Below are 14,254 nucleotides of genomic sequence, written 5' to 3'. Positions count from 1 at the left end.
AGATGAAAGGGGCGATCTATAAAATCTATGGCCTGTATATCATTGTCTCCAGCTTTAGTAAACTTTACTAATTTGATTCTGACATTTGAAACTCTCAACAGTTTGGATTAGGGGGAAGAAAATCTGGCAATCTAAATAATTTCATTACTACACCAAACGTAAAGACTGGGGATGGAACATCAGTAGTGTTCTCACTGCTGGAAAAGCTCCACCATTATGGAGTAAGAGAAAAGGGTTCACTTTGAATTCAATAACATCTTCAGAAATGCAAATCATATGTAAAGAACAGCTTTATCATTGAGTAACAGAGTTTCAATTTTGGGGTCACTATTATTTTTGATATTTCAAAACCATTTTAATTAATTCAAATCTGATCTCGGAATTGCTTAATTACTACAAATAACTTTATTTCAGCAAAGTTCTGCTAGATGAACAAGAAACATCTCCAAGACTAATGTCTGTGAGGTATCTTGCATACGTGTGTGTCATCTGTAATTCAATATCCAGCGTGGTATTAGTCGGGGATGTAGTTGTTTTTAGGCATTCATCAGAACTACAGTGTAGGTAGGTTGGGAGAGACGAATATATGATGATGAATATAAATAACATGATGTTGCATAAGTAAATTTGTTGGAATTATATGATGAGATCCAAAAGCAAAATATCAGTGACGAATTTGCTTGGAAAACAGTAATAACTAATTAATGAGGATAAGCCGAGATAAAACAATAAAACAATGTGATAAATGTTAATATATTTAATTACACCTTACAAAAGTAAAAAAATAGCACTAGACTACATTGCAATATTAAATAAATATATATTTACATCATAGAACAAAAATAAGTATGCTTCAGGTAATATTTCAAAGTTATTCATTTATATTTCTAGGATGTACCTGTTTTTTTTGGGAAAGAAAGTTCATGGCTTTCTACTACTCCATCTTGATACAGAAAAATGTGGGAATCTTCCAAAGAACGGAAGGAAGTAATCAATGAATCTTTTGATAAATAGATGAAGACATAAGGCATATGAACCTACTTTACTGCTTTGTAAGGTTCCATTAGAAGTTTATATTTAGCATAAACATTTTGGCCACAACAAGGTACTAACCAAAATTTTTGTCCGCTATCTTGTATTTCAAAAAACAGATACATTCAGAATGAACGTGCTATCAGGGTTTTCAATTTTCCCATACTGGCCTCCTTATATTGAGCATAGTGTATAAAGTGAGCTTTATCAGTAACACAACTTTGTTAAATTATATTAATAAGTTTTAAAGTTGGTCATACATCTCATTGCACAATTTGAAAAAGAACCGAATTTGTGACTTACAGTTAAAACGTTTGGATGTGTGATTTAAAAGTCTTAATAAAAATTGTAAACTATACCGGGTGTAAACCGATTCAGGTTCGTTCTATCACTTTTTTTGAAATTTTGGTGGTTCATATTATATAATTGGGATCGATTGGATCAAAAAAATTATGCAGCATTTCCAGTTTTACAAGAAATTATCTTAACTTTGGAATTCCAAATGCTACACTCTGAATTTTGATACATTTTTTAATTCATAACTTTATTTTTCATAGAAATGTCCTATTTTGGTGGAAATATACTGCATGATGAATATACTCATGATCTAACGGGGATACCAAATCGGTACCTCTGATTTTTTTAACTACCCACTTGTTGAGTTTTTTTGGCAGATATTTCAATTTCACGCCATTTTCAATGGCACCATTATTTCTCATATTATTCAGAAAGATCTGTTTTATCAGGGTACCAAAATAGGACATTCCTTTGTAAAATAAACTACTATGAATACAAAAATGTATGAACGTATAGAATGTTACTTTTGAAATGTATTTGAATTATTCCATCTGAAACAGGCCATGAACATCTTTTAGATATTCAAACTGTTCATAAAATGGAAATATGTATGTTTATACATAAAGTGTTTAGGAGTGATACAAATTCCAACATTGAATTTCAAAAAATTGAAGAAGTCCATCATTAGAATAGAATAGATAGAATAAAAAAAACCCTAGAAAAATTTAAAAATAAATCTTTTGTTGAATAAACTTGAAGATTTTTTGTCACTGATTATTTTTAAACTACCAAGAAATTATTCTTTGTTGTTGTTATATTGAGTACTGTAATATTCTTTTCATTCCTGTTGAAATCTCTTGCATCAACAGATCGGTTTCTTGAGATGAATAAAGAAATAGTTCAAGGTAAATTTCAAAGTTGGGATATTTATCTGTAAAAATAGAAATGCTGCATGCAACAAATATTTTTTAGATTCAAGCGATCCAAATTATGATGCCAGTTGACCATCCTGAATCGGTTTAATCTGGGTATAAAGAAACACTCGCCATTGCCAGTAGCGTACATAGAGGAGGGGGCATCCAGTACCTCCAGAGTATATACTTGCATTTATTATAATAACTCCCTAAATGAATTATTTTGTTGATAACGTCTCATTGAGCAGCTAGGATATGCTAATATATTTTTAAACATTTCAAGGAAGGATCGGGGCTCCTGGATATGACCTTATGTACGCCACTGATCATAGCTGGACGTTCGTGAATATCGTATTGAATAAGAGATCTATTTGGGAGAATCCGTTTTACTATTTTTTCATCAAAGTAGAGAGTGCGTTTTACAGGAAAGCTGAAACTCTGAAACTGAATAACTTTGAAATCAAAATGCATTGTGGGTCATCATGTTTGATAAATAATACATTTCTGAATTCACTGACTAATCCTACATTGAGTTTATATGTATAACTGTTCTTCGCAAGTCGCTAAAATAATTTTTCTGAAAATGATAATTTTTTTTTCTAAAACTACCTATTTAATATTAGAAATAAGGCACTCAGGCAAAATTCATTTATTCATATTTTGACTTTCACTTTGACTTTGTTGATTTATCAATGTTCAAAAACAATTATACTGTAGTGATAGTAAAAGACTGCATGTATTGGCTAACCTATTTAATCAACGAATTGCCGGAGATAACTTCGTTAAAGCTATTTTCCGGGTTTATTGGCCGTGGTCTGCGGGTTTTCATGCCCGATGTTTTGTCTACAACTGCGGTAGATATCATTAAAGGCGATGCGGTCAATGGGTTCCGGTTTTATTCAATAGGTGGTCTAGACCTGATTTCTGTATTGTTGAGGTGTGAGTAGTCAGACTTCATCTATGTTAATTGCATATTCTTTGACTTTATGTTTTGAATTTTTATAACTGAAACACCGAACCTAATCGTGGCCTTGTCACCTGTGGTAATGTATGTCGCATTGTAAACGAAACTTCAGGCATGAAATTTGTAAACTACGGTAAACACCGAGTTCATTTTTCTTGTACTTGGCGAATATATTGAAAACAAAACTAGTTTTATTAAAAAAATAAATATATCAACTTCAAATATTTCTATCGAACGACTTTCCTATATCAGAGATGTGTGTCTGTACAAATGTGTGAATATATTTATACTTTATGAACGTATGAGATTTGTTTGATACTCCTAAACTAACGATGATCCCAGTCAGTCTTGAGAGCACACAAGATTCATTGTTTATGGTACTGACGTTCATTCTCTACAATACTAATTGAGACATAAAAAATGTGCTTCCCAGACTTTTGTATATTCCTATGAGACAGTTACTCTAATTAAATGGCATCTTTAACTTGAAAGCTATTCACTTCCATCATAAGGTGGTCTTATTTCTTTAAAAAATGTTCAAATTCAATCGGGTGTGGTGGAAATTCTGCCCATTTTGACAGATCTATGCCCGGTATTACTCCAGAGCGACAAGGAACTCGGGGATTTCTGAAAAAAAAATAGTTTTGATCAACAGTATGCTTATACGAGGGATGTTCGAGAAGTAATGATAAAAATTAAAAAATATTTATGTATACTTATATACAGGGTTCGCGATCGAAACGTGCCGCTAGGCAGCTAGGCACCCCTAATAGGGAAAGGGTTTTTCGCAAAAATCAGAAAACATATCAAGCTTGAATTCAATAGTTTTTTTTCAAAACTTACTGTATTATTCAAGTAACCAAAGAGGCGACTCAGTTGCACTCCTTCCTCCTATCTAATGACCTATATAGATCTGGCATTTGAATAATACGCATATTTTGTTAGTACTCTGAAGAAACACCTTGTTGAAACATCATATCCTCTTTAATGTATGCCGAGTTATTCTTATGACATTATTAAGAGTAGGCTAGACAATATTTCGATCTCACATATTCAGAAATTTCTGTTTGGCCCGATCCCATGTAACTCTGAATTTTCTAGACTGAACTGGGCCGCCCTTGCTCCTCTCATTATCATAGGATGAAAAGAAGGAGTCAACAGCGGCACCAGTGTAGCTGTTGGTGTGACTTTCATTGCTTCCGTTATTTCCAAAAAAGCAGGTCTTTGCACGTAGCTTTTTCAAATTGACATATCTAGAAGTGATTTCCATTTGAAAGAAGATGATAGGTTGATTGGGAATATTAACACTTACATTTCGTGATCTGGTAGGACCATTGGATATAGTTGAATGGTATCTATCAAATCCGTGTTATCACATATTATCCTTGCCAATCGAGCTTTTCTAACTTCTTGCAATTGTTCTGGTGTGAATGAAGACGGCTGATTGGGTAATTCGTACCTGAAACAAACGTGATTTTTACAATGCAATTGAAATATGAATATATTCGGGACGGTCCCGCCAAAAGATACCACTGTTTTAACTTCAACTCATCATATATTACACATCATATCATATCACATCACAAATCGCACATCACATATACATTACACATACTACATCAGATATTGAACAAACAGATATTACATCACACCACACATCACATCGCATCAAACATCATATATACTTCACATATCACATCACACATCACATCACATCGCATCGCATCACATCACATCACATCACATCACATCACATCACATCACATCACATCACATCACTTCACATCACATCACATCACATCACATCACATCACATCACATCACATCACATCACATCACATCACATCACATCACATCACATCACATCACATCACATCACATCACATCACATCACATCACATCACATCACATCACATCACATCACATCACATCACATCACATCACATCACATCACATCACATCACATCACATCACATCACATCACATCACATCACATCACATCACATCACATCACATCACATCACATCACATCACATCACATCACATCACATCACATCACATCACATCACATCACATCACATCACATCACATCACATCACATCACATCACATCACATCACATCACATCACATCACATCACATCACATCACATCACATCACATCACATCACATCACATCACATCACATCACATCACATCACATCACATCACATCACATCACATCACATCACATCACATCACATCACATCACATCACATCACATCACATCACATCACATCACATCACATCACATCACATCACATCACATCACATCACATCACATCACATCACATCACATCACATCACATCACATCACATCACATCACATCACATCACATCACATCACATCACATCACATCACATCACATCACATCACATCACATCACATCACATCACATCACATCACATCACATCACATCACATCACATCACATCACATCACATCACATCACATCACATCACATCACATCACATCACATCACATCACATCACATCACATCACATCACATCACATCACATCACATCACATCACATCACATCACATCACATCACATCACATCACATCACATCACATCACATCACATCACATCACATCACATCACATCACATCACATCACATCACATCACATCACATCACATCACATCACATCACATCACATCACATCACATCACATCACATCACATCACATCACATCACATCACATCACATCACATCACATCACATCACATCACATCACATCACATCACATCACATCACATCACATCACATCACATCTCAAATCACATCGCATCACATATCATATCAAGTCTCAACGTTTGAAACTGGCTGTAAACCTCTTCCATATGTTTACTTACCAGAATCTGTCGCCTCGTCGAGAATAGCTGAATTGTGTAGCTATTATGCAGGCGAATGTGGGCCCCAACATGCTCGCTGGTAAAGGCTTCTCTGAAACACCTCCTGACCATAAGTCAACGTCATTAGGATGCCTGTAAATGAGAGATGCAGTAGTTGAATTCAGGATTCAATAGGGTAAGATCCTGATTATTTAAGGGAAATGAAAAAAAAAACTTCGGTTTCGTTTTGAATATGACGGATATAATGAGAATCAACACCGAGAACCCTTTTTTGGATCTATGTAGTTGTTGATAGCAGTTCAAAGTTCAAAATATTGGCGGAGAAAGATGTCCAGATCAACAGAAATTCCAAGAACGTATTGATAACAAGACTAGAAGAGAAACTTGGAAACACCAACGAGATGGACTGATCATCGAGCAATATCTCATCAGCTGGAGTTGCGAAACTAAAAAATACATTAAAGAAAATTACTTTCGAGAATTCTGCCAACTTTGTATTTGTTTGAAAAATGTCCTTATGAGACAAAACTGCAGTAAAGTTAGTTGCGAATATAAGGGGTAAAAATCATAGAAAGTTTTATTCTCATTTGTCATGAGATAACTTTCTGAAATTTATGGCCCATGGAAAAATCAAACAAAGTTGCGTGAACAGGAAAGGTTTTGATACGATTTTTTTGAAAGTTGTATCTCTTTTCTTAGATCATCTTACTCCAAATCCTCTCTACTGTTGTCCAATTATTAAATTAACTATTATGACTATAACATGCTTGATGTAAACACTAATGATGACGAAATAGACTCACTCAAAAATCGTTGTGTACTTTTCCACAGTTTCGTTGGACATAGATCCGAATAAGTCTTGGAAGTTGTCCGACCAAGGTAGCCCGCAGAATTTCCTGTATTCCATGTAGCCGGGCAAACCGAATTCACGACCTCTTTGCATGTTGAAACTGACCAAATCCATACCAAATTTGGCTCCTACCTTCTTGAAGAGATGGTTCGTAACTTCCTGAGTTATGGAGTCATCCATGGCCTGCGCTACTTGGTTCATGAGACCCATGACGTACTCGTCTAAAACTCCTGCTCGGTAGAGATCGTGCGGTCGTCGGATAAGATCGGAAAGTCTCTTCGAAGCTGAAATCAGACCAAAGTTTATAAAAGAAGAAGGCGTATTATTTCCATCAAAATGAAATGGAATCACGGCGTGTGTGTGTTACATTGAGCTTCTATTATGAATTGGAGTTATCAAAAAATGTTTTGTATAATTTTTTTAGAAAATGAAATATGTTGATTACCATAATAGCGGATTCCATCAAAAAGTTGTTTCGAAAAACATAGTATTTCATGGAAATTTACCGAGCGGTTCAGAAGTTGTACTCAAAATTGCGTCAAAATACTGATCTATTCAGCTGCAGAAAAACTAGTTGATACAGTTTATTGTATAATTTTAAAGCGTAAACATTTTATGCTTGAGGAAGCTATTCTATAGCGAAACACGTGTCGCGGTTTTTGTAAAACCCTTTTATAGTGTAAATCATGCAATAAACTGTATTAAGTAGTTTCAATATGGATTTTCATCAAGTATCGGCCAGTTCTATTCAATTATTCAGCTGTACCTTTTCTCAATGAAAACTCCTTCTAAGCCTCTTTTGTCATGAGGATGATTGAAAAATGTTGCTTTTTTTTATCAGCGAATAATATTTGATCACAACCTTTTTCGCCACTGGCTGAATGGAAACTCGAAAACAATTTTTTCTTGATTTTTCAAATCGAACAGTAAATGTTTTCTTCAATATATGATTTCTCCTTGAATTTTTTTTTTTGAAAATGCTGTGCAGTAGCATCTTCAGACGTCATAATACTCGAGTACTGTGACGTCTGAAGAAACACGTATCGCGGTATTGTGAACTATCGAGTGGAACTCTCATTACTGGAGTTTATTTCTAACACCAGATCGTTATTTTTAACACCTCGACACGTGTTTCGATTATCAAGTGATCATCTTAAAGAGGAAGAATAAACTGTTTAATCTTCCTCTTGAAGATGATCACTTGGTGATCGAAACACATGTCGAGGTGTTAAAAATAACGATGTGGTGATGGAAAAAAACTCCAGTAATATACGTGACATGAGTCGATTAATTCCGTCAGTATAAAAATTGGGTTAATATACTAAGTGACAAAGAAAGATAAACACCCGTTTATATTGAAAATATTTCAATAATGCTTAGCTTGTGTACTTATGTTGAGGCCAGTAAAAAGCCAGTAAAATTTCAGCCGCATCGACCATTCTGACCAGTTTTTTACCTGTTTTTTGTGCGAGCATTCACCATTTTTCCAATTTTTATTCCTATTTGTACTTTAATTGTTAAAGAATTTGTTGTAAAGTGTTTTGTATTGCGAAGACTTCGTCGTATTCCTTAACTTAGTGATTTTGAGAGAGGACGAATTGTTGGTTTACGTGAGGCAGGTTTTTCAGTTAGAGAAATGTCAAGAAGAACCAATCGATCTTTGCGTACTATTCTAAGATGTTATTAGGCATGGTCCCAAGAAGGCCAAGAACATAGAGCTAGGGGCAACGGTTGTCGCAGGGAAATAACAGCTCGTGGAGATCGCCGATTAAAACTTTTAGCTCTTAGGAATCGTATTATTTCTACTAGGACAATTGCGAGTCAGTGGTTTGAAAAACCAAAGAATTCGCAAAGTATATCGGCGAATAATGAGTTTTGGACTTTTTTCTAATCATCCCCGTTGGGTGTTGCCCCTGACTCTCGAGCATCAACGCAACCGATTGCACTGGTGCAGAGACAGACTAAATTGGGATCAACAGTGGAAACGCTTAGTCTTCAGCGATGAATCTCACTTTTTTTTGGGTATGCACGATGGACGAGCAAGAGTAAGAAAGCGTCGTGGTGAAAGACGAGATCCCCAGTTTGATGTGGAGAGGCATGTTCACCAAACTGTTGGTTGAATGGTATGGGGTGCCATTGCAAATGGTAGCAGGACACCTTTAGTCTTTATTAGAGGCAACATGACAGCTCTTCGTTACATTCACGAAGTAGTGGAGCCTCATGTCCTTCTATATCTTGAGACTATCGAGAACCCCATATTTCAACAAGACAATGCTAGATCGCATGTGGCTAGAGTAAATCAAGACTTTATGGCTCAGCATGACATTAACCGCTTACCATGGCCACCCAGATCCCCCGATCTTTCACCGATCGAATACGTGTGGAATATTGGGCTGGAAATAACTATAAAAGAGTACACCAGAATTGATCCGAGAACCGATACCACTTCTTGCATTGACAACATTCTTACAAATCTCGACTCTTCTTTGTACGATGTTGGGATATTAGAGACATGTTTATCTGATCACCGAGGTCAATATATTAAAATTATTGCACCTTCCAATGATAGTCCTGAAAAAATTTTATTTCGTCAAGTTACAACTCGTAACTTATCCAAATTCAAAGAATCAATCGAAAACTTGGATATGAATATATTTCATACTTGTACTGACGTCGACATCTTATCGCAATATTTAGTTCCTTACAATATCAAGTTACAAAAAATTTTCCAATAAGGAAGACAGCCAACAATAACTGCAAATCACCATTGAATTTTTTCAATCAGGAACTGAAAGAAATCCGAAACATATTGAATGCATTGAAAGTAATAAGTGATTCTAGTAATTCGACACAGGATAAAGAGATCTTCAAAGAATTCAAGAAATACTATAATTGCTCGCTTGAAGAAGCAAAACGTCTGAAATATGACACCTACATTCTTAATTCGAATAATAGGGCCAGGGATACATGGAAAATTATTAACCAAGAAAGAGGAAAAAAAAGTTCAAATACCCACCCATCACCTAATTTAAACGCAGAAGAGTTTGTTAATTACTTCTCTACTATTGCCAAAATACTAATTGATCAACTGCCACAAACAACTCACTCAGCAAGAAACTATCTAAAATCAATACCTGCTAATACAAATTCATTCTTCTTAGCTCCAACCACACGCAACGAGGTCATAGAGGTAATACATGACATGAAAAAATCGAATTGTTTCGATATTTATGAGCTGAATAGTGTGATGTTGAAAGAAATAGTGTATATTATCTCTGAACCCATTGCTATACTGTGCAATTTGTGTTTCAGTCAAGGATTTTTTCCTGATATTTTCAAAAAAACGAAACTTATTCCAATTTTCAAAAAAGGTGACATTGACATGTTGGAAAATTATCATCCAATATCGATTATTCCCATTATTGGCAAGGTGATTGAAATCATAGCTAAGAAAAGATTAACTGACTACTTTGAAAAATTCAAATACTTGAATGAACATCAATATGGATTTAGGAAAAACCGCTCAACTATACATGCTGTGTCGAGATTGGTGAATGATGTTGTGGATGCTTTTGAAAAAAGGAAATTCACGGCATCTACCTTTTGTGACTTGAGCAAGGGATTTGATTGCATATCACATCAAGTTTTACTTGACAAACTTGAATACTATGGTGTAAGAGGAGTCACAAACACATTTTTCAAATCTTACCTCACAGGGCGTAGTCAAACAGTTCATCTGAACTCTGTACCCTCTTCATTTCGGGATATCACTTGTGGTGTACCTCAAGGATCGGTTCTAGGACCACTTCTGTTCATTATTTATATCAATGATATATTTGATCACCTTAAGTTTGTGAAGGGGCTTTTATATGCAGATGATGCTACATTTTATTTCTCGGACTCGAATCTTGTCAATTTGAAACAGAAGGATGAAACCTTGATTGAAAAGATCGATGAATGGTTAATACCGAATGGTCCGACACAAAACCAATCAAAAACACAGAAATTGATTTTTCTTCCAATTTTTCATCTAACAGTAATCAGTCTGTGAAGCTATTAGGTATTATTTTAGACCAGTCACTTAAATGGTCCCATCATATTGATATTCTTTCGAAGAAGCTGGCTTGTCAACTCTTTCTCATGAGAAGACTGAAAAGATCTGTCAGCACAGATATACTCATGATTTCCTACTTTTCTCTTGTCCATAGCCACCTGACTTATGGAATTTTACTTTGGGGTAACTCTATCCATACTTCCAGGATTTTTGTGATGCAGAAACGTGCGGTCAGAATCATTGTAGGATTGGGTCCTAGAGATTCATGCAAATCTCATTTTATAAGATTAGGAATTATGACAGTTCCCTCTATATTTATATTTCAATGTTTATTAGAGATCCATAAAAATTGCCACACTTTTTCCACAAATAGTTCAAACCATAATTATAACACTAGGCATGGCGATTCTCTATTGAATAGGAGGTTTAGACTAGGAATATCAAAAAAAAATTCGCTCGATTTGGATATATATAATAAACTACCAGCGGAAATTAAGAAACTAGGACCAGCAAACTTTAAAGCGACAATAAAAAATTTATTAATACAAAACTGGTTTTATTCGATTGACGAATATATGAGTACGCCAACTACTGAACTTTTGAAATGACTTGTATATTTTTTAAGTATTAGTTTTAGTTGTTTTACGACAGTGTATGTTTCTATATACATGTATATATGTGTGTATATGTGTATGTATATGTGTATATATGTGTGTTTGGGTATATTTATATGAATTTTTCAAGAACACGAGTGTGAATATGTTCCTATTTGACTTGCTACAAATATTTCATGTATATAACGTAGCCAATAAATATCTATCTATCTTATCTATTCTTGGTCGCAGACTGCTGAATTTACAACAGCCCCACAGACTGTGGTAGCATTTAGACATGAGTTAGAAGTAAGGTGGAATGAGATACCTCAACAGGATATAGACCATCTCATCAGGACAATGCCCAGACGTATCCACGATGGTATAAGACAACGAGGATCTGTATCACAGTACTGAACTTCACTGGTTTCACAATCATCCAACTTCTTTGAAAATTTACTCGTTTGTTTGCTATTATCAGTCAAGTATGTAAGTAAAACATTATTAACATATTTTCAATATGAATGGGTGTTTACCTCTTTTTGTCACTCAGTATATTACTGGAACCCAACACTAAACCGTTTTTTAACACCTCGACACGTGTTTCGATCACCAAGTGATCATCTTCAAGAGAAAGATTATACTGTTTTGGTCTTCCTCATGAATATGATCATTTGGTGATCGAAACACGTGTCGAGGTGTTAAAATGACGGTTTGGTGTTGGGAAAAAGCTCCAGTAATATTCATTACTACACCAAAGGTTCCAAACAGTGCATCACAAGTATAAAAATTGTGTGCTCGAGATTCGATGAAGTCGGCAATGGCCGTTTTTGCCTGGTCCTAATTGGCGCAGGTTCTATATACCGGTTTTGATGGCGCAAAAGTAAAGAAGAACAGACTTCGAAACGTGTCAATTTCTGTCGATCGCTCAAATCACGAAAACCCACTTTTTGAGCTATTTGATCTTTCCAATACGTTTTAACCATTAAAAACCGCATGAGAGCTGACACCCAGTTCTTCCGCCATCCCACCTACCGTTTGTGATGGGTCAGTTTGAACCAGGATCCTCAAATCCTCGTCCTGGATTACTGTAGGTCGACCACTTCGGGGCTCACGTTCGAAGCCGAAATCTCCGGAACTGAATTTCGCAAACCGACGTCGAACAGTGCGTTCTTGTCAAATGCGTGGTTAATTTTCCGGGCTGTTTCGGCAGCGCTTTGGTTCAATTTGAATTCTTAGAAAAAAATTGGCCGAAAATCGCCGAACAACATCATTCGACATCGTAACAACATAGGTTGTGAAGAGGAAAAAAATTAAATTTGGAAAAAATGAACAACATCAATGTATAGATGTATATATGCACCATGTTTCAAAAAAATTCGTATTAACTTATTGGGTTGTGTACATACCGATGAATTTATGTGCTTTGCTCCATCTTTCGATAGCGGTTGGCAAAAGCGAATGTCCAAATCTGAAAGCGGCAGCAGCAAATGCATCGATTACCCCTGGGTTGACATTTGGATCATAGCCATCCCAGTAACCCTGAAAAAAAAAAGAATCATTATGCCAGAATCAACTTCTTGTTGCCTTTTAAAATTATTTTTGGATACCTAACTATTACTTATATTGAATGATTCTCATAACGTGTACATTTGTTGACGTGTTTCGAGTATTCTTTATGTTTGTGACTCAATAGTTATTCCCTGAACGCTAGTATACTCACGAAGATACTGTTGATCAATGTCCCAAAAACCACTATCTCTATGTTCGTTGAATGATTGATCATTTGATCTGAGCCTTAAGTAGCCGACACCATATGGTGTTTTGCTGAAAACCATTGGGATAATTGCTTGAGGTACAAGCAATTAGCTTCATATCAATCAGCAACGCAATTAAGGTCATTTTTTAGAAGTTCTGGAAGATTTACTCTACTGCAAAATCTCCATTTGACTACAGAAAAATTAATTTATGAACATATAGTAATTTTATGAATAGTCAGAACAATGATGATCTGATGCTGAACGGTAATGTAATATATTTATTGATTTTTTTTAGGACATCCTAATATACATACATTATTTTAAAAATATATTAATAAATAACATATAAATAACAAAAATGATGATATGATTGAAGAAAAAAAAAAGAAACGCATTTTTCAGTGATTCCAGAATAGTTTCAACACGTGGATATACTTAACAAATATATTACCAAACAGAAAAAAGAAAATCAGGGATGAGATTTTTATAGCTCGTGAATTTTTTTTGAAGAGTATTAGCCAGGGACTTCTTCAGTCCTCCTATCATAATATTTCGTTCCCTTCTTTGTCTCTCTAATAGGTTCAGATATTACCTCTTCTGAAGACTCATCAGTATCTGCGCCTTTGTTCTGAGAAGACAATGAATTGTTGGCCAAAATTAGCCTTCAATTAATTTATTTGGTCAATCAGTGAAGGTACTTTCCAGAATCCTGATTCAGAGTCTTTACATAAAAATATAAATTTCCTTTTTTTGTTTTCAGCTGTAGACATTTGATTTCTGATCCTGTTAAATTTCCACAGGCTTCACCACTGCACAGATTTTCCCTGCAAATATCACAGGGAAAGAGCTGGGTTGATTCAAATTCACCTTTCCATTTGGAGCACTTTTTTTTATCCAT

General features: G+C 35.2%; 1 protein-coding gene across 2 annotated transcripts in view; it reads right to left on the bottom strand.

The window, feature by feature from the left end:
- Positions 1 to 735: 735 nt before the first annotated feature.
- The window catches only part of cysu (peroxidase homolog), a 99,717-nt gene continuing 86,198 nt past the window's right edge, over positions 736 to 14,254 (bottom strand). For both annotated transcript variants that reach the window (XM_074174388.1, XM_074174387.1), the window contains exons 10-14: positions 13,006 to 13,138; positions 6,903 to 7,233; positions 6,100 to 6,231; positions 4,520 to 4,666; positions 736 to 3,834 (exon numbers count right to left, since the gene is read on the bottom strand). In XM_074174388.1, coding sequence (XP_074030489.1) covers positions 3,726 to 3,834; positions 4,520 to 4,666; positions 6,100 to 6,231; positions 6,903 to 7,233; positions 13,006 to 13,138 — 852 coding nt within the window. In that variant the 3' untranslated portion in view covers positions 736 to 3,725. The remainder of the gene's footprint in view (positions 3,835 to 4,519; positions 4,667 to 6,099; positions 6,232 to 6,902; positions 7,234 to 13,005; positions 13,139 to 14,254) is intronic.

This window comes from Leptinotarsa decemlineata, unplaced genomic scaffold (assembly GCF_025532065.1).
Source record: "Leptinotarsa decemlineata unplaced genomic scaffold, Ldec_3_MD MMD2_tig00000576_RagTag_RagTag, whole genome shotgun sequence".
Classification (NCBI taxonomy): domain Eukaryota; kingdom Metazoa; phylum Arthropoda; class Insecta; order Coleoptera; family Chrysomelidae; genus Leptinotarsa; species Leptinotarsa decemlineata.
This window is presented reverse-complemented; position numbering and strand designations above follow the sequence as displayed.